Here is a 20,540-nt window from a genome sequence, read left to right as displayed (position 1 = left end):
TTTACTATTTTGACACAGGTCTGCTCTGGGAACTACAACAGAAACCTAGCCCCGCTAGACTGTTCTCTCTCTGTCTCTCTCTCTCTGTCTCTCTCTCTGTCTCTCTCTCTCTGTCTCTCTCTCTGTCTCTCTCTCTGTCTCTCTCTCTCTCTCTCTCTCTGTCTCTCTCTCTGTCTCTCTCTCTCTGTCTCTCTCTCTCTCTCTCTCTCTCTCTCTCTCTCTCTCTCTCTCTCTCTCTCTCTCTCTCTCTCTCTCGCTCTTGTTCTCTCTCTCTCTTGTTCTCTCTCTCTCTCTCTCTTGTTCTCTCTGTCTCTCTCTCTGTCTGTCTCTCTCTCTGTCTCTCTCTCTCTCTCTCTCTTGTTCTCTCTCTCTCTCTCTCTTGTTCTCTCTCTCCACACAAGGCAGGAGCGTGGAGATGCAATGCTGTTGAACTATGCTGGGTGGTGGCCATTTTATAGGTTAGGCCAACATGTTGATCAATGTTTGTTCCATGATCAGAGAGACTGTATGCAGTCTCAGCTGAGTGTGTGGCGAGGCTGTATGAACAATGGGTCTGTTCCAATCTCCATGTTAGACAGCAGCGCCACTGCAACAAGACCATGTGTCTGGTGGAACGGAAGACAACTAAACAACAACTCAACAACAACAACCTGTGAAAAAACCAAAGAAAGACAAACAGCAACGTCTGTGTGTGCGTGTAGGAACGTTGGAGAGAGGTGTGGAGTGTCGGTGTTATTCTGTATTAATTATCAATAGTTTTCTCTTCAGGGCTACAAACTAGAAATGTGTTTATCCCTGACCATCCAGTCCATAGATGTGTTCTGCTATTACAGTATACATACAAACACCTCCTGTCTTGCAAAAATAACATGTCACAATAGCATTTAAACTGAGTCACACTTTTCACAGCAATGTCCACAAAGACATTGATGACGCCATAGTTTTTTCCCCGTATTATAACACCAATATAACACTTCTGACAGTAGAAAGGTAAGATGATGAAAGGCATAACCAGTAGTTGAAGGTGTGCACCGCGTCATCGCGTACAGTCAGTCAACGTGAGTCTCTGCTCCCACACTAGACACCAGTATGATTCCGTGTGTAATGGTTTAGAATATCATTCATTCCATGCAGTATATTAATCAGAAGCAGATGAATGTATAGAATGGAAGAATGTATACTGTTGACTGCCATGTTGGGTGATGTGGAGAAAATATATTTTCTAATGGATATCATTGTTTGCAAAAAGACAACGATCTATATATGTCATCATATATACGTTTGCAAAAGCTAAAATGGCCCTAACACACACATGCCCTCTCCAGCACTTTGTGGAGCAGTCTGGGTGATGAGAACCAACCCAGTCTGCTCCTGGAATACATTCCTCCACTTCCTGCTTGTCAGTGTTGCCTTCTCCTCCATCCTCCATCTCTCTCTGTCTGTTTCTGGGCTCCTACATCCCTCCTTCTACTTTTTCAAATGGTTCTAAGGTTCTTCTTCTCATGTCTGTTCTGGTTGGTTAGTTGTTTATCCCATCGTGTGATAGTGAGGGTGGTGAGAGTAGCCACAGTGTGATGGGGGGGTGGGGAGTTGGCGGGCAGGAGGGGCAGGCTGTGGAGAGATGACAGGGTGTGACAGAAGTAGCCATGGTGATGGGTGGCCACAGTGACAGGTCACCACGGTGATGAGTCTCCATGGTGACACGTCCTTATGGTGGCAGGTCTCCATGGTGACAGGTCAGGTCACCACAGTGACGGTTTCCATGGCAGCCAGTCGTCATGGCATCGCCATCGGCTAGCGGTGACTGTCTCTCTACCTAGACGAAGGAGTTCATAGCGTTGACCGGCGAGGGGGCCTCGGAGCTCTCGTTGCCCTCATGCGTGTCTTTCTCCTTCTTGCCGCTGTACTGGCCGATGAAGGATCCATCCTCGTTGAACTGCCCATCCCCTCCCTCGCCGTAGTCCACCAGGCTGTCATCACTGTCGTCCCTCTTCACCGTTCCGTTGGACGGCGTCCGGCTGCCCTTCAGAGGCTTGTGGTCCTCCGTGTCACTAAGGGTTAGGAGGGAGAGGCAGAGAAACGGTTTACTTTAGGTCAGATAGTGGTGGCTAAGTTTGGTCCTGGAGAGATACAGGGGGTGCAGGGTTTTGTTCCAGCCTGGCATTGATGCACCTAATTCACCTGACCAAGGTCTTGTTTAGGATGTGTTCAAGCTTGGCTGGAGCAAAAGCCTGGAACACCTAGATCTGCGGGACTGGACTTGGTGACGAATACTTTGACATGATTCCATTTCAATCAATAAGGCGTGCTTCTCAACATAACACACATACTAGGCAGACATCAGACCATGTGCTATCCATTAAATCTACATGCATTAAAGACTCAGAGGGATTCAACTAACAGATCTGTCCAAAATGCACAGGGGTCTTAATGGTCTGGAGTCGAGGGGCTGAGTCGTACAAAAACCCTTTTATTGAAATTACAAACTGATTCTGGTGGATCAATCTACCAGTAGAAGTGCAGCAGGCTATATCCTGTTCAACATTAATACTATATCCTGTTCAACATTAACACTATATCCTGTTCAACATTAACACTATATCCTGTTCAACATTAACACTATATCCTGTTCAACATTAACACTATATCCTGTTCCACATTAACACTATATCCTGTTCCACATTAACACTACGGTGACACTATATCCTGTTCCACATTAACACTACGGTGACACTATATCCTGTTCAACATTGACACTATATCCTGTTCAACATTAACACTATATCCTGTTCAACATTAACACTATATCCTGTTCCACATTAACACTATATCCTGTTCCACATTAACACTACGGTGACACTATATCCTGTTCCACATTAACACTACGGTGACACTATATCCTGTTCAACATTAACACCACGGTGACAATATATCCTGTTCAACATTAACACTATATCCTGTTCAACATTAACACCACAGTGACACTATATCCTGTTCAACATTAACACTATATCCTGTTCAACATTAACACTATATCCTGTTCCACATTAACACTACGGTGACACTATATCCTGTTCAACATTAACACCACGGTGACACTATATCCTGTTCAACATTAACACCACAGTGACACTATATCCTGTTCAACATTAACACTATATCCTGTTCAACATTAACACTATATCCTGTTCAACATTAACACTATATCCTGTTCAACATTAACACTATATCCTGTTCAACATTAACACTACGGTGACACTATATCCTGTTCCACATTAACACCACGGTGACACTATATCCTGTTCAACATTAACACTACGGTGACACTATATCCTGTTCCACATTAACACCACAGTGACACTATATCCTGGTCAACATTAACACCACGGTGACACTATATCCTGTTCAACATTAACACCATGGTGACACTATATCCTGTTCAACATTAACACCACGGTGACACTATATCCTGTTCAACATTAACACTATATCCTGGTCAACATTAACACCACGGTGACACTATATCCTGGTCAACATTAACACTACGGTGACACTATATCCTGTTCAACATTAACACCACAGTGACACTATATCCTGCTCAACATTAACACCACAGTGACACTATATCCTGTTCAACATTAACACTATATCCTGTTCAACATTAACACTATATCCTGTTCAACATTAACACTATATCCTGGTCAACATTCACACCACAGTGACACTATATCCTGCTCAACATTAACACCACAGTGACACTATATCCTGGTCAACATTAACACCACGGTGACACTATATCCTGGTCAACATTAACACCATGGTGACACTATATCCTGTTCAACATTAACACCACGGTGACACTATATCCTGTTAAACATTAACACTATATCCTGTTCAACATTAACACTATATCCTGTTCAACATTAACACCACGGTGACACTATATCCTGTTCAACATTAACACTATATCCTGTTCAACATTAACACTATATCCTGTTCAACATTAACACTATATCCTGTTCAACATTAACACTATATCCTGTTCAACATTAACACTATATCCTGTTCAACATTAACACTATATCCTGTTCCACATTAACACTATATCCTGTTCAACATTAACACTATATCCTGTTCAACATTAACACTATATCCTGTTCCACATTAACACTATATCCTGTTCAACATTAACACTATATCCTGTTCAACATTAACACTATATCCTGTTCCACATTAACACTATATCCTGTTCAACATTAACACTATATCCTGTTCAACATTAACACTATATCCTGTTCAACATTAACACTATATCCTGTTCAACATTAACACTATATCCTGTTCAACATTAACACTATATCCTGTTCAACATTAACACTATATCCTGTTCCACATTAACACTATATCCTGTTCCACATTAACACTATATCCTGTTCCACATTAACACTATATCCTGTTCAACATTAACACTATATCCTGTTCCACATTAACACTATATCCTGTTCCACATTAACACTATATCCTGTTCCACATTAACACTATATCCTGTTCAACATTAACACTATATCCTGTTCCACATTAACACTATATCCTGTTCCACATTAACACTACGGTGACACTATATCCTGTTCAACATTAACACTATATCCTGTTCAACATTAACACCACGGTGACACTATATCCTGGTCAACATTAACACTACGGTGACACTATATCCTGTTCAACATTAACACCACAGTGACACTATATCCTGCTCAACATTAACACCACAGTGACACTATATCCTATTCAACATTAACACTATATCCTGGTCAACATTAACACCACAGTGACACTATATCCTGTTCAACATTAACACTATATCCTGTTCAACATTAACACTATATCCTGGTCAACATTCACACCACAGTGACACTATATCCTGTTCAACATTAACACTATATCCTGGTCAACATTCACACCACAGTGACACTATATCCTGCTCAACATTAACACCACAGTGACACTATATCCTGCTCAACATTAACACCACAGTGACACTATATCCTGCTCAACATTAACACCACAGTGACACTATATCCTGTTCAACATTAACACCATATCCTGTTCAACATTAACACCACGGTGACACTATATCCTGTTCAACATTAACACTATATCCTGTTCAACATTAACACTACGGTGACACTATATCCTGGTCAACATTAACACCACGGTGACACTATATCCTGGTCAACATTAACACCATGGTGACACTATATCCTGTTCAACATTAACACCACGGTGACACTATATCCTGTTAAACATTAACACTATATCCTGTTCAACATTAACACTATATCCTGTTCAACATTAACACTACGGTGACACTATATCCTGTTCAACATTAACACTATATCCTGTTCAACATTAACACCACGGTGACACTATATGCTGTTCAACATTAACACTATATCCTGTTCAACATTAATACTATATCCTGTTCAACATTAACACCACGGTGACACTATATCCTGTTCAACATTAACACTATATCCTGTTCAACATTAACACTATGGTGACACTATATCCTGTTCAACATTAACACTATATCCTGTTCAACATTAACACTATATCCTGTTCAACATTAACACTACGGTGACACTATATCCTGGTCAACATTAACACCACGGTGACACTATATCCTGGTCAACATTAACACCATGGTGACACTATATCCTGTTCAACATTAACACCACGGTGACACTATATCCTGTTCAACATTAACACTATATCCTGTTCAACATTAACACCACAGTGACACTATATCCTGGTCAACATTAACACCACGGTGACACTATATCCTGGTCAACATTAACACCATGGTGACACTATATCCTGTTCAACATTAACACCACGGTGACACTATATCCTGTTCAACATTAACACTATATCCTGTTCAACATTAACACTATATCCTGTTCAACATTAACACTATATCCTGTTCCACATTAACACTATATCCTGTTCAACATTAACACTATATCCTGTTCAACATTAATACTATATCCTGTTCAACATTAACACCACGGTGACACTATATCCTGTTCAACATTAACACTATATCCTGTTCAACATTAACACTATATCCTGTTCAACATTAACACCACGGTGACACTATATCCTGTTCAACATTAACACTACGGTGACACTATATCCTGTTCAACATTAACACTATATCCTGTTCAACATTAACACCACGGTGACACTATATCCTGTTCAACATTAACACTACGGTGACACTATATCCTGTTCAACATTAACACTATATCCTGTTCAACATTAACACTATATCCTGTTCAACATTAACACCACGGTGACACTATATCATGTTCAACATTAACACCACGGTGACACTATATCCTGGTCAACATTAACACTACGGTGACACTATATCCTGTTCAACATTAACACTATATCCTGTTCAACATTAACAATATAACCTGTTCAACATTAACACTACGGTGACACTATATCCTGGTCAACATTAACACTATATCCTGTTCAACATTAACACCACAGTGACACTATATCTATACTATACAATGGCACAACTCATAAATACAACCGAATGTTGACATTTTTCTACCCAAAAGGAAACATTGAAAGCAACTGAAAATGAAGCCAAACAGGATATGCAGTCAAATAGTAGCTTCTGATGTTAGTGACTGTTAGTGTTATAGAACCGGATTACAATCAGGTGCTGGCCAACAAACAGGTGAGTTAAACTGACACGGTATAATCTGTGCTGGGTTCGACAAGGCCCAGCTGTCTCCTTTAGTATCAGTTTAGACACACACACAGACCTGTATCAGACGGTGTGTGTGTTGCATGCCAGGCTTGCTGTATGCTCATAGCATAATGCTAACCCTCTTACCTTTCCAGGGACCTACACCCCAAAGACAGAGAACAATGGAGGAACACATGAAGAGTGGTGGATGAGAAAATACATTCTGCTATGTGCTTTATTACAGTAGCAGCCTGATATCAAACAGTCAACCCATGTATTACAGTAGCAGCCTGATATCAAACAGTCAACCCATGTATTACAGTAGCAGCCTGATATCAAACAGTCAACCCATGTATTACAGTAGCAGCCTGATATCAAACAGTCAACCCATGTATTACAGTAGCAGCCTGATATCAAACAGTCAACCCATGTATTACAGTAGCAGCCTGATATCAAACAGTCAACCCATGTATTACAGTAGCAGCCTGATATCAAACAGTCAACCCATGTATTACAGTAGCAGCCTGATATCAAACAGTCAACCCATGTATTACAGTAGCAGCCTGATATCAAACAGTCAACCCATGTATTACAGTAGCAGCCTGATATCAAACAGTCAACCCATGTATTACAGTAGCAGCCTGATATCAAACAGTCAACCCATGTATTACAGTAGCAGCCTGATATCAAACAGTCAACCCATGTATTACAGTGGCAGCCTGATATCAAACAGTCAACCCATGTATTACAGTAGCAGCCTGATATCAAACAGTCAACCCATGTATTACAGTAGCAGCCTGATATCAAACAGTCAACCCATGTATTACAGTAGCAGCCTGATATCAAACAGTCAACCCATGTATTACAGTAGCAGCCTGATATCAGTCAACACGTTTGAAGCGCCACAATTATTATTACTGTACTAACTTAAAACTAAAAACCCCAAAAGATTTGGCACACAAAGTATGATGATGATATCACAAGATGCAGATTGAGACACTTTCAGCAGCAAAGCTTGATACAACTTCTCATCAATGATAGCATGACAGCTGTTTTTAATGTTACATTAAAATACATACTATTTGCACACACACACACTAATGTATAAAAGTTGCTTTGATTTATTATGAAATCATATGTGTAAGTAAGTACAGTATTTACAGTGTTAATTAAACACAGAGGTGTATATTCTGTCTTGTTAATTAAAAACAGACAGGTGTATATTCTGTCTTGTTAATTAAACACAGAGGTGTAGATTCTGTCTTGTTAATTAAAAACAGAGGTGTAGATTCTGTCTTGTTAATTAAAAACAGACAGGTGTAGATTTTGTCTTGTTAATTAATCACAGAGAGGTGTAGATTCTGTCTTGTTAATTAAACACAGAGGTGTAGAATCTGTCTTGTTAATTAAACACAGAGAGGTGTAGATTCTGTCTTGTTAATTAAACACAGAGAGGTGTAGATTCTGTCTTGTTAATTAAAAACAGACAGGTGTAGATTCTGTCTTGTTAATTAAACACAGAGAGGTGTAGATTCTGTCTTGTTAATTAAACACAGAGAGGTGTAGATTCTGTCTTGTTAATTAAAAACAGACAGGTGTAGATTATGTCTTGTTAATTAAAAACAGACAGGTGTAGATTCTGTCTTGTTAATTAAACACAGAGAGGTGTAGATTCTGTCTTGCCTCGAGGGAGTCAGGAAGGGAGAGTTTCCTTGTTCCTTGATAAAATGTTCTACACATCCAAACATGTCAATCAGAACAACATGTCAATCAGAACAACATGTCAATCAGAACAACATGTCAATCAGAACAACATGGAACAAGTACAGTAGTCTTCAAGGGGAATGTGTGTGTGTGTGTGTGTGTGTTGTGTTCCAGAGTCTCTCTCACCTGTACTCTCCAAACGTCCCATCATCATCCTTCATAGGCTGGATCTCTGGGTCTTGATGAGCATCCTCTTTTTCTTTCACTGTGGATAGAATACACATCATTGTTGCTGAATGTCTAGGGTGTGTGTGTGTGTGTGTGTATGTGTGTGTGTGTGTGTGTGTGTGTGTGTGTGTGTGTGTGTGTGTGTGTGTGTGTGTGTGTGTGTGTGTGTATGTGTGTGAGTGTGTGTGTGTGTGTGTGTGTACCTGGGTATTTCCCTCCCTTGTTCCTCTTGATGAAGCAGATGATGAGAAGGACGAGGATGAGGAGAGCGATGGCACACATCAGCCCTATGAACCAACCCTGAGTGGCTAGGTCTACCTGGTCGCTTTTCATTGCTTCTGACACACACAGACACATACGCACACACACACACACACACACACACACACACACACACACACACACACACACACATACACACACACACACACACACACACACACACAGGAAGAAGAAAAGGGAAAAGGTTGTCAGAGTCCTGTTGACAGGGGAACATTTGACGGCAGAGTGGTGCAGGCAAGGACCTGTATAAATCACGGTTAAATTAAATTAAGAACAGGGAGGGAATTTCCCAAAAATTGTTTAAGGGTGAAAAAAATGTATTCCATTTTTCTATATGAAGGCATGCAACGACAACGACCCTCTACTGAACATACAGTGTGTTTCACTCAACTTTCACTGCACACAAACTGAAAACAGACAAGATTCCTAAAATGAACTAGGGACATCATGAGGCATGCTTCAAACCTCGCTCTTACCATGCTGTTACACTAGCTACACCACAGACTTGAACAGGTCTGATGGAGATCTGACCATGCTGTTACACTAGCTACACCACAGACTTGAACAGGTCTGATGGAGATCTGACCATGGGAAGAGGGTATGGAAGGAGGATGCAGGCAACTACAAGGAACAATCATCTACCGTACATCAGGGTTGGGGTCAATTCCAGTTCAATTCAGTCACTTCCAATTCATTGAAAAGCAATGAGGAAATAGAATTGTAAGTGGAACAGTTAACGTCCCGAATGGACTAATATTGAAATGGAATTGTCCCCAACCCTGCAGTACACTGAGGCAGAGCGCTCTGGACATGCTGCCTCACCTGGCAGCGTTATCACTAGCTCCTCTGTACTGTGTATGGTAGCCTCAGAGTGATCTTTAACTACCAGCCGAACCCTATAGGACGTCCCCGGCTTTAAGCCCTTTATCAGATAGGTCTGAGACCCGCTACTGCCGTTTACACACTCTTTTGTCCAGTCTTCTTTACCTGGAGGGAATGGAGGCGTTGGGGAGAAAGTCACAATAGAGAGAAGGAAGGTGTGTATTGAAAAAGGCAAGTATTTGTGTGGATGATATGACGTATGTGCACGGAAAAACGTTTTATTGCTGAAAACTTTTGAGGTAAACATGCCACTTCCTCATTCTATGAGGTATGTTAACAGTGGGTTTGTAAAATCATTTTTATGGAAATTGATGATCCCGGTTTTGGAATAAATTAACAATGGTACTTTAACCGTATTAAGGTTATATGCTTGACAGGCAGTTTATATGATTAACTGTGTGTTTATATACATGCAATTTGCTTTGTGATGCGATGAGACGATATTGTATAGAAGTAGGAATAGCTTACTGTTTTCTACAATATACTCCACATACACATTCTTATCTGGTCCAAAGTATTCCCAACTTATCACTGCTCCCTCCTCTCCCACCACAGAGGAGTTTACGTTGGTGAACGCCGGGCCTATCGGACGCACTGGTCACACAGGGAAGAACATACAGGACAGTTGTTGAGCTACACAGGTTGGAACCGTAGCCAGTAACATACAAGTCTCAGAGATATAGGACGTTACAGACGGTCACGGAGGACGGAACTTAGACTCAAATACAAACTGTAGACTTTGTAATCTAATAATGTTCTATTTTCCAGAAAATGAGTCACACCTATAACTAAATATCGACAGGTACTCTGCCTTTCCTGCATTTCCCACCATATTTACCTGAGAACTAATCATTTGTCATATGCAAGCTAGACACAGGACACACAACTGTCCTAAACGATGAGTTAACATGTTCCTCTTTAGAGATCTTATGGAGAAGAGAGGTAAGGGACTCAGGGAATGGCTGTAGTACCCTTGTGAAACGGGGGGCGCAGAGACTGAGTGATGGGAGAGATTGGAAGATGGGGTTCTGTGTAGCCTGAAACAACAACACCACAGAGAAGAGTAAGACACCACAGACAGCACAGGCACCACAGGCACCACAGACACAACAGGCACCACCACCACAAGGGCAAACAAACAAATAGTACCACAATACTATAGAGTTATTATATTAGTTATAGTAGTTAGAGGTAGAGTAGTTAACAGCATGAAGACTGTCCAATGGTACAGCATCATGTAGGACAGGTAGTTATAGTAGTTATATTAGTTATAGTAGTTAACATCATACAGGACAGGTAGTTATAGTAGTTAACATCATATAGGACAGGTAGTTATAGTAGTTAACATCATACAGGAGAGGTAGTTATAGTAGTTATATTAGTTATAGTAGTTAACATCATACAGGAGAGGTAGTTATAGTAGTTATATTAGTTATAGTAGTTAACATCATACAGGAGAGGTAGTTATAGTAGTTATAGTAGTTCACATCATACAGGATGGTTTAATAAAACACATGGTACAGTGATGGAATGAATTCATGAGCGAGGGCAAGGAAAGAGGAGGAAAGACAGCAAATGAAAGACATGAGTAGCCTACAACATTGCTATTCATCCATTTAGGTCTTTTAAGGTGAATTGGAAACAAGGGTTGGTGCTTGCGGATACAATGAAAGCAGTAATAGGCTGATTTCTTTACTTTACCACTTAGAATGAGGAAATGCATTGGCGGCATGCATTCTAAGCAGTATTCTAGACTGGCTATTGGAACGTAGCATTAGAGTGAACATCTACTCCCACAGTAGCTAACATAGAGCATTATGGGTAATGTAGTACATCATGCTACAGCTCACTGATGATGGAGGAAGGCACATGCAGACAGATCTACAGTAGCTATCTATCAGGGTCTAGTAACTGGTAGAACATGCAGACAGATCTACAGTAGCTATCTATCAGGGTCTAGTTTCTCTACCTAGTAGAACATGCAGACAGATCTACAGTAGATATCTATCAGGGTCTAGTAACTGGTAGAACATGCAGACAGATCTACAGTAGTTATCTATCAGGATCTAGTAACTGGTAGAACATGCAGACAGATCTACAGTAGCTATCTATCAGGGTCTAGTAACTGGTAGGACATGCAGACAGATCTACAGTAGCTATCTATCAGGGTCTAGTAACTGGTAGAACATGCAGACAGATCTACAGTAGTTATCTATCAGGATCTAGTAACTGGTAGAACATGCAGACAGATCTACAGTAGCTATCTATCAGGGTCTAGTAACTGGTAGGACATGCAGACAGATCTACAGTAGCTATCTATCAGGGTCTAGTAACTGGTAGAACATGCAGACAGATCTACAGTAGCTATCTATCAGGGTCTAGTAACTGGTAGAACATGCAGACAGATCTACAGTAGCTATCTATCAGGGTCTAGTAACTGGTAGAACATGCAGACAGATCTACAGTAGCTATCTATCAGGGTCTAGTAACTGGTAGAACATGCAGGTGCCTCCGCTGAGAGACTTATTTTACCTTTGAACACATCTACTATGGGTTGCTGAATAAAGGCTTCAGAGAGAAGAGGAGAAAGAGAAAGAGAGGAATAAAGAGAGACAGAGAGAAGAGAAGACAAACACAGGCAGAGGGGATGTAAGTAGGTGAGCAAGGAAAAAGTACAACTAGATCCTACCGTGTTCCCATTTTAAAGACAAAGTATTTTTTCACCAGGTTCACGCAAAACAGAATGATTCACTACAGGTGGAACAACACGGGGGACAGTTTTACCACGCTGGAACACGTCAGAGTCCATGCAACCTGAAACGTTTGTTATCCGCTGAGAAAACAAAGACTCTCACATGGGACGCTGTAGGAAATGTCGGACGCTGCGCTGTAGGAAAAGCTACAAGCTGTAACTGCCGCCCACCACTTTTTTTGGTAAACAGCTGAGAGAAATCTGAGAGAAACCACTCTCAAATTCATAGACAGCGGCTTTAGAGTGTTGAGTTGAGACAAATAATAACTTCAACACACCCATAATACTGTACAATTTGCTTTCACTGTACCTAAAGCTCCATAGAGATACATTAGATTACTTGACCAAGATGGCCGTCCTCTAATCACCTTGCCGGCATGCCAATGGCCATTCTAGTGTTGTATTTCATTCTAGTGTTGCCCGTTGGTTTGGCCGGGATAGGCCGTCATTCTAAATGACTTGCATTCTAAACTGACTTGCTTAGTTAAAGAACGGTTGAATAAATAAATCAATAACATGTCATTCTACGTAAAGCTCACCTTCATCCATGATAGTGACAGCCTCCTCTGTGATGGTTGGGCCGGAGCCCTTGATGGTCTTAGCGTTGAAGTAGAACTTATAGCGGGTGCTGTACTTGAGGTCGGCCAGGATTACGGTGGTCTCATTGGCTGGGAACATCATCTCCTCAACGGGACCAAGCTCATTGGAGCTGTTGACTGAGAGAGAGAGAGAGAGAGAGAGAGAGAGAGAGAGAGAGAGAGAGAGATGCATAAGGATAAAGATATTGAAATACTTCCTTTGATTTCAAACCAATCCAGTGAGGCACACACACATACACACCCAGAAGGGTTGGAAGCCAGGGTCAGCCACAGATGCCACACTAAAAATGCATCAAATTGCTCAGCAGACTTACCTGGCTGGTATTTGAGTGTGTAGCCGGTGAGGCGACCATTGTTGTCCTGTGGAGGACCCCACTCCAGCGTCAGAGAGTCCATGTCGGTGTTCTTTATACGCAAGAAGGAAGGAGGACCAGGGACTAAACACACGCAGATAAACACATGGATACAATGTCATAACGTGTGGATGCAATTATACAAAATGACTTGTGAACTAAAGAAAACCACCATTCATAGGCACAAAACCATACAGTAACGTACAGATAGAACCATTCTAACCCGATATGTTTAGCATTGTTTCCGGCCCATAGTCAGCCCCTTCCAACAGTATAGCACAATGCATGGCTATATGTATACGGTAGTGGTGGCAGGTGGAACTTTAAATGGGGAGGATGGGCTCATAGTAATGGCTGGAGCGGAATGGATGGAAGGGTCTCCAATATATGAAACATCTAGTTTCCATGACTACCATTCCATTTAATCCATTCCATTCATTATTATGAGTCGTCCTCCCCTCGCCAGCCTCCTGTGGTATATGGATTAAACACAGATAATCTATTCAACAACAGTAGGAGTCTGAATGATGCCCCTTACCTCCCTCTGGGGTCTCAAAGTTGTGGTTGGGGCTGGGGGGCCCCTCTCCCTTGCCGTTGACCACCCTGATGTTCAGTGTATAGAGGCTGTAGGGTTTGAGGCCTGGTAGTCTGCCATCAGTCCTGTTCCCACTGAAGAGCAACACCTGCTGCTCCTCCTGCTGAGCCTCTGCCTGGTGAAGGCTACGTTCACGCCAGTAGGACACCTGCAGGACCACACACACATCAGACAAACATTCTGGTCTAAATGACCAGGTTCTTCCTGGTTCCATGGTGGTCGGATGTCCTACTTATTCCCACCTGACTACAGGAAGATCTGGGCATTTTGGCAAAACAAAAAGAATGTTACCCCTTAACTGTGACACGAACTGATGCATTTAACTACCAATATATTGTGGTGATAATAAATCTTTCTCCACAGTGTGAGGATCTCTGGTTGCTGTGTACAGTACCTTGTAGCCCTGGAGTCGTCCCCTGACCATGGAGGTGAGGACAGGCTCCCAGTGAACCTCTGCTAGCGTCCCGTTCTGAACCAGCACCTGGACACTCTCTGGGGCTGACATGGGCACTGAGTGACAGACAAAGATTTCAACAGACTATACTCCATACTGGCATCAAATATTTCATGACAACAACCTTCTAATTTGCATTCTAACTAGAAATGATTGGATCTAGAAGTTACTGGAACTTATGGTGGCAGTTTTCAGTTTGAAAAAGACCATTCCTCTGTCCATCCACAACCTCCTCATTTACATAGACCTACCCATGTACAGTAGTAGTACTCACAGTCCTCTCTACACACACACACACACACACACACACACACACTACAATACTCACCGTCCTCTCCAGAATACCCCACCACCGCCTCAGGCGCTGGTCCGTTTCCGTAGTCGTTCACCGCCTGAACTTTGACCTCGTAGGGTACGAAAGTGGGCGTGCCTGACACCACATACTTGGAGGCGTTAGCCACGGTCTCAGACAACCAGTCCTCCTCCACATCCTTCTGTCTCCAGTTCACCTTGTACTGTAGTCCTGGTCCATTGGACTGGAGGCCTGTCAGCTCCTAAGGCAGAGATATTACAGGGGAAGAGGGGTCTTCACTGGGCTAATAGTGAGATGGTGACACCATGAATAAGGTCAGGAATACTCACTGTAGGCTGCTGAATTAGGACTAATGATACTGGTTATACTTGAGATGGAGCATACCTTACCTTCCATGAGATGACTAAGTTATTATGTTCAGTTCCAACACCATGGACATCTGTTGGATTCACATCTGGAGCTAACAGAATCACAAACAGATCACAGATCAGACCAAACCTCTTGCCTTTTCTACAGTGTACATCAGAACCTTCTTACACTGTAGTCATCCCTACCTCTCACTCTAACACTTCTGACCATCTTACACTATAGTCATCCCTACCTCTCACTCTAACACTTCTGACCATCTTCCTCTATAGTCATCCCTACCTCTCACTCTAACACTTCTGACCATCTTCCTCTACAGTCATCCCTACCTCTCACTAACACTTCTGACCATCTTCCTCTACAGTCATCCCTACCTCTCACTAACACTTCTGACCATCTTCCTCTATAGTCATCCCTACCTCTCACTCTAACACTTCTGACCATCTTCCTCTATAGTCATCCCTACCTCTCACTCTAACACTTCTGACCATCTTCCTCTATAGTCATCCCTACTTCTAACTCTAACACTTCTGACCATCTTCCTCTATAGTCATCCCTACCTCTCACTCTAACACTTCTGACCATCTTCCTCTATAGTCATCCCTGCCTCTAACTCTAACACTTCTGACCATCTTACACTATAGTCATCCCTACCTCTCACTCTAACACGTCTGACCATCTTCCTCTATAGTCATCCCTACCTCTCACTAACACTTCTGACCATCTTACACTATAGTCATCCCTACCTCTCACTCTAACACTTCTGACCATCTTACTCTACAGTCGTGGCCAAAAGTTTTGAGAATGACACAAAAGTCTGCTGCTTCCGTGTCTTTAGATATTTTTATCAGATGTTACTATGAAATACTAAAGTATAATTTCATACGTGTCGAAGGCTTTTATTGATAATTACATGAAGTTGATGCAAAGAGTCAATATTTGCAGTGTTGACCCTTCTGTTTCAAGACCTCTGCAATCCGCCCTGCATGCTATCAATTAACTTCTGGGCCACATCCTGACTGATGGCAGCCCATTCTTGCATAATCAATGCCTGAAGTTTGTCAGAATTTGTGGGGTTTTGTTTGTCCACCCGCCTCTTGAGGATTGACCACAAATTCTTAACGGAATGGATGGAAGGGCCATGGACCCAAAATGTCAATGTTTTGTTCCCCGAGCCACTTAGTTATCACTTTTGTCTTATGGCAAGGTGCTCCATCATGCTGGAAAAGGCATTGTTCGTCACCAAACTGTTCCTGGATGGTTGGGAGAAGTTGCTCTCAGAGGATGTGTTGGTACCATTCTTTATTATTGGCTGTGTTCTTAGGCAAAATTGTGAGTGAGCCCAGGATGCTTTACTGTTGGCATGACACAGGACTGATGGTAGTGCTCACCTTGTCTTCTCCGGACAAGCTTTTTTCCGGATGCCCCAAACAATCGGAAAGGGGATTCATCAGAGAAAATGACTTTACCCCAGTACTCAGCAGTACAATCCCTGTACCTTTTGCAGAATATCAGTCTCTCCCTGATGTTTTTCCTGGAGAGAAGTGGCTTCTTTGCTGCCCTTCTTGACACCAGGCCATCCTCCAAAAGTCTTCTCCTCACTGTGCGTGCAGATGCACTCACACCTGCCTGCTGCCATTCATGAGCGAGCTCTGTACTGGTGGTGCCCCGATCCTGCAGCTGAATAAACTTTAAGAGATGGTCCTGGCGCTTGCTGGACTTTCTTGGGTGCCCTGAAGCCTTCTTCACAACAATTGAACCGCTCTCCTTGAAGTTCTTGATGATCCGATAAATGGTTGATTTAGGTACAATCTTACTGGCAGCAATATCCTTGCCTGTGAAGGCCTTTTTGTGCAAAGCAATGATAATGGCACATGTTTCCTTGCAGGTAACCATGGATGACAGAGGGAGAACAATGATTCCAAGCACCACCCTCCTTTTGAAGCTTCCAGTCTGTTATTCAAACTCAATCAGCATGACAGAGTGATCTCCTTCCTTGTCCTCGTCAACACTCACACCTGTATTAATGAGAGAATCACTGACATGATGTCAGCTGGTCCTTTTGTGGTTAGGTCTGAAATGCAGTGGAAATGTTTTTTGGGGATTCAGTTCATTTGCATGGAAAAGAGGGACTTTGCAATTAATATCATTTCATCTGATCACTCTTCATAACATTCTGGAGTATATGCAAATTACCATCATACAAACTGAGGCAGCAGACTTTGTGAAATGTAATATTTGTGTAATTTTCAAAACTTTTGGCCACGACTGTATAGTCATCCCTACCTCTCACTCTAACACTTCTGATCATCTTACTCTATAGTCATCCCTTCTTCTCAATCTAACACTTCTGACCATCTTACTCTATAGTCATCCCTTCTTCTCAATCTAATACTTCTGACCATCTTACTCTATAGTCATCCCTACCTCCCACTCTAACATTTCTGACCATCTTACTCTATAGTCATCCCTTCTTCTCAATCTAACACTTCTGACCATCTTACTCTATAGTCATCCCTACCTCTCACTCTAACACTTCTGATCATCTTACTCTACAGTCATCCCTACCTCTCACTCTAACACTTCTGATCATCTTACTCTACAGTCATCCCTACCTCTCACTCTAACACTTCTGATCATCTTACTCTATAGTCATCCCTACCTCTCACTCTAACACTTCTGATAATCTTACTCTACAGTCATCCCTTCTTCTCAATCTAACACTTCTGACCATCTTACTCTACAGTCATCCCAACCTCTAACACCTCTACAGTTTTAGAAGAGACTATTTGCATTTCTTTGACAATAAAGTAAGATCCACAGTATAGTTTTACCTGCAGGGTTCGTCCTGTACTGTCTGGAGGGCTGGCTGGGCTGGCTGTAGCCCACATGGTTCACGGCCAGAACCCTGAAGGAGTAGTAGGCGTAGGGGGACAGGTCCAGGTGGGCCGTGCTCTTGGTGCCCTCCTCCTCTGTCAGGTTGTGCCACACCCCAGCCTGGTGGAGCAGGTCCTCATACTGGACTAGGAACTCTGGGAGGGGAGACAACATGAAGGAGGGGACAGAACATGGAGGAGGGGATAGAACATGTGAGAGGGGTAAGAACATGGAGGAGGGGATAGAACATGGAGGAGGGGTTAGAACATGGAGGAGTGGTTAGAACATGGAGGAGGGGATAGAACATGGAGGAGGGGTTATAACATGGAGGAGGGGTTAGAACATGGAGGAGTGGTTAGAACATGGAGGAGGGGTTAGAACATGGAGGAGTGGTTAGAACATGGAGGAGGGGATAGAACATGGAGGAGGGGATAGAACATGGAGGAGGGGTTAGAACATGGAGGAGGGGATAGAACATGGAGGAGGGGATAGAACATGGAGGAGGGGATAGAACATGGAGGAGGGGATAGAACATGGAGGAGGGGATAGAACATGGAGGAGGGGATAGAACATGGAGGAGGGGTTAGAACATGGAGGAGGGGATAGAACATGGAGGGGATAGAACATGGAGGAGGGGATAGAACATGGAGGAGGGGTTAGAACATGGAGGAGGGGTTAGAACATGGAGGAGAACATGGAGGAGTGGTTAGAACATGGAGGAGGGGTTAGAACATGTAGGAGGGGTTAGAACATGGAGGAGAGGTTTGAATATGGAGGAGGGAAATGGATTGGATCTTGGGTTGGTAGTGACCCTGTTGTGTTCATTATATTACAGTACTCTGTTGTGTTCATTATATTACAGCACTCTGTGTAGGACTGTTGTGTTCATTATAATACAGTACTCTGTGTAGGGCTGTTCATTATATTACAGTACTCTGTGTAGGGCTGTTCATTATATTACAGTACTCTGTGTAGGGCTGTTGTGTTCATTATAATACAGTACTCTGTGTAGGGCTGTTCATTATATTACAGTACTCTGTGTAGGGCTGTTCATTATATTACAGTACTCTGTGTAGGGCTGTTGTGTTCATTATAATACAGTACTCTGTGTGGGGCTGTTCATTATAATACAGTACTCTGTGTGGGGCTGTTGTGTTCATTATAATACAGTACTCTGTGTGGGGCTGTTGTGTTCATTATAATACAGTACTCTGTGTGGGGCTGTTGTGTTCATTATAATACAGTACTCTGTGTGGGGCTGTTGTGTTCATTATAATACACTACTCTGTGTAGGACTGTTGTGTTCATTATATTACAGTACTCTGTTGTGTTCATTATATTACAGTACTCTGTTGTGTTCATTATAATACAGTACTCTGTGTAGGGCTGTTCATTATAATACAGTACTCTGTGTAGGGCTGTTCTTTATAATACAGTACTCTGTGTAGGGCTGTTGTGTTCTTTATAATACAGTACTCTGTGTAGGGCTGTTGTGTTCTTTATAATACAGTACTCTGTGTGGGGCTGTTGTGTTCGTCTCCAGGTATCCAGGTGAGCTGGACGCTCCTCTCTCTCTGGTCCGTCAGCTCCAGGTCTGTAGGAGGGTCTGGTTCCTCTGGAGAGGAAAACACATTGTCAGTACCACTCACTACAACAACAAGGTCACCTGATGCTTTAGGGGGTGGGAGTCAGCATGCCTTGTTTGATAAACTGAGTAACTGAGCCCGAAATGAGCAGGATCCAACTCCAACCCAAAACACAGTAGTCAGATGGACATAGTTACTACTACTAATAATAATAATCATAATAATAATAATAATAATAATAATAATAATCACACTAGTGAATACATCTAATGATGCAGCAGACACTTCAAACACACACAGACTGGTTCTCTCTGGTCACGGACTGTCAATATGCCACTGCAGTAGCATCACAACAGAGCCATAGCATGCTAACCAAACGGACAGGACTGCTACAGTAAGGGGGAAGGTCAGCTCTCACACACTCAGGACTGAGGGAGAGGAGTGGATGAGGAATGATGATGCTAATTATGGCCAACAGGGCCAGCGTTGTTTACCGTAGACAATAGCAGGAGTTGGAGTAGCCTCTGAGAGAGCAAGGACAGGAGTCAGATAGGAGTGACAGGTTAGTGACAAAACACAGGTTTCAGAGAGAAGAAGAATAGGACTACACAGCAACAGGAAGCTGATGAAACACTTCCTATAGTCAATCACCAATATTACAAAACTCTAGTACTGGTTATGAAATACTTCCTATAGTCAATCACCAATATTACAAAACTCTAGTATTGGTTATGAAAGACTAGAGTTACTATAGTCAATCACCAATATTACAACACTCTA

At 42.3% G+C, this 20,540-nt stretch overlaps 1 protein-coding gene across 2 annotated transcripts in view; it reads right to left on the bottom strand.

The window, feature by feature from the left end:
• Positions 1–215: 215 nt before the first annotated feature.
• The window catches only part of LOC110499800 (neuronal cell adhesion molecule), a 126,460-nt gene continuing 106,135 nt past the window's right edge, over positions 216–20,540 (bottom strand). The window contains exons 18-33 of one of the 2 annotated variants that reach the window (XM_090213457.1): positions 20,255–20,284; positions 19,688–19,789; positions 18,132–18,329; positions 15,321–15,391; positions 14,947–15,172; positions 14,559–14,674; positions 14,108–14,312; positions 13,531–13,653; positions 13,157–13,333; positions 12,398–12,433; positions 10,837–10,902; positions 10,334–10,459; positions 9,806–9,970; positions 8,905–9,039; positions 8,660–8,738; positions 216–2,051 (exon numbers count right to left, since the gene is read on the bottom strand). In XM_090213457.1, the coding sequence (XP_090069583.1) occupies positions 1,817–2,051; positions 8,660–8,738; positions 8,905–9,039; positions 9,806–9,970; positions 10,334–10,459; positions 10,837–10,902; positions 12,398–12,433; positions 13,157–13,333; positions 13,531–13,653; positions 14,108–14,312; positions 14,559–14,674; positions 14,947–15,172; positions 15,321–15,391; positions 18,132–18,329; positions 19,688–19,789; positions 20,255–20,284 (2,090 nt within the window). In that variant the 3' untranslated portion in view covers positions 216–1,816. The remainder of the gene's footprint in view (positions 2,052–8,659; positions 8,739–8,904; positions 9,040–9,805; positions 9,971–10,333; positions 10,460–10,836; positions 10,903–12,397; positions 12,434–13,156; positions 13,334–13,530; positions 13,654–14,107; positions 14,313–14,558; positions 14,675–14,946; positions 15,173–15,320; positions 15,392–18,131; positions 18,330–19,687; positions 19,790–20,254; positions 20,285–20,540) is intronic. The other variant, XM_090213458.1, reaches the window with a different exon arrangement.

The sequence above is a fragment of the Oncorhynchus mykiss genome, chromosome 21 (assembly GCF_057628025.1).
Source record: "Oncorhynchus mykiss isolate SJ-2025 chromosome 21, ASM5762802v1, whole genome shotgun sequence".
NCBI lineage: Eukaryota > Metazoa > Chordata > Actinopteri > Salmoniformes > Salmonidae > Oncorhynchus > Oncorhynchus mykiss.
The sequence above is the reverse complement of the archived record's forward strand: the minus strand, read 5'-3'. Positions and strand labels throughout refer to the sequence as shown.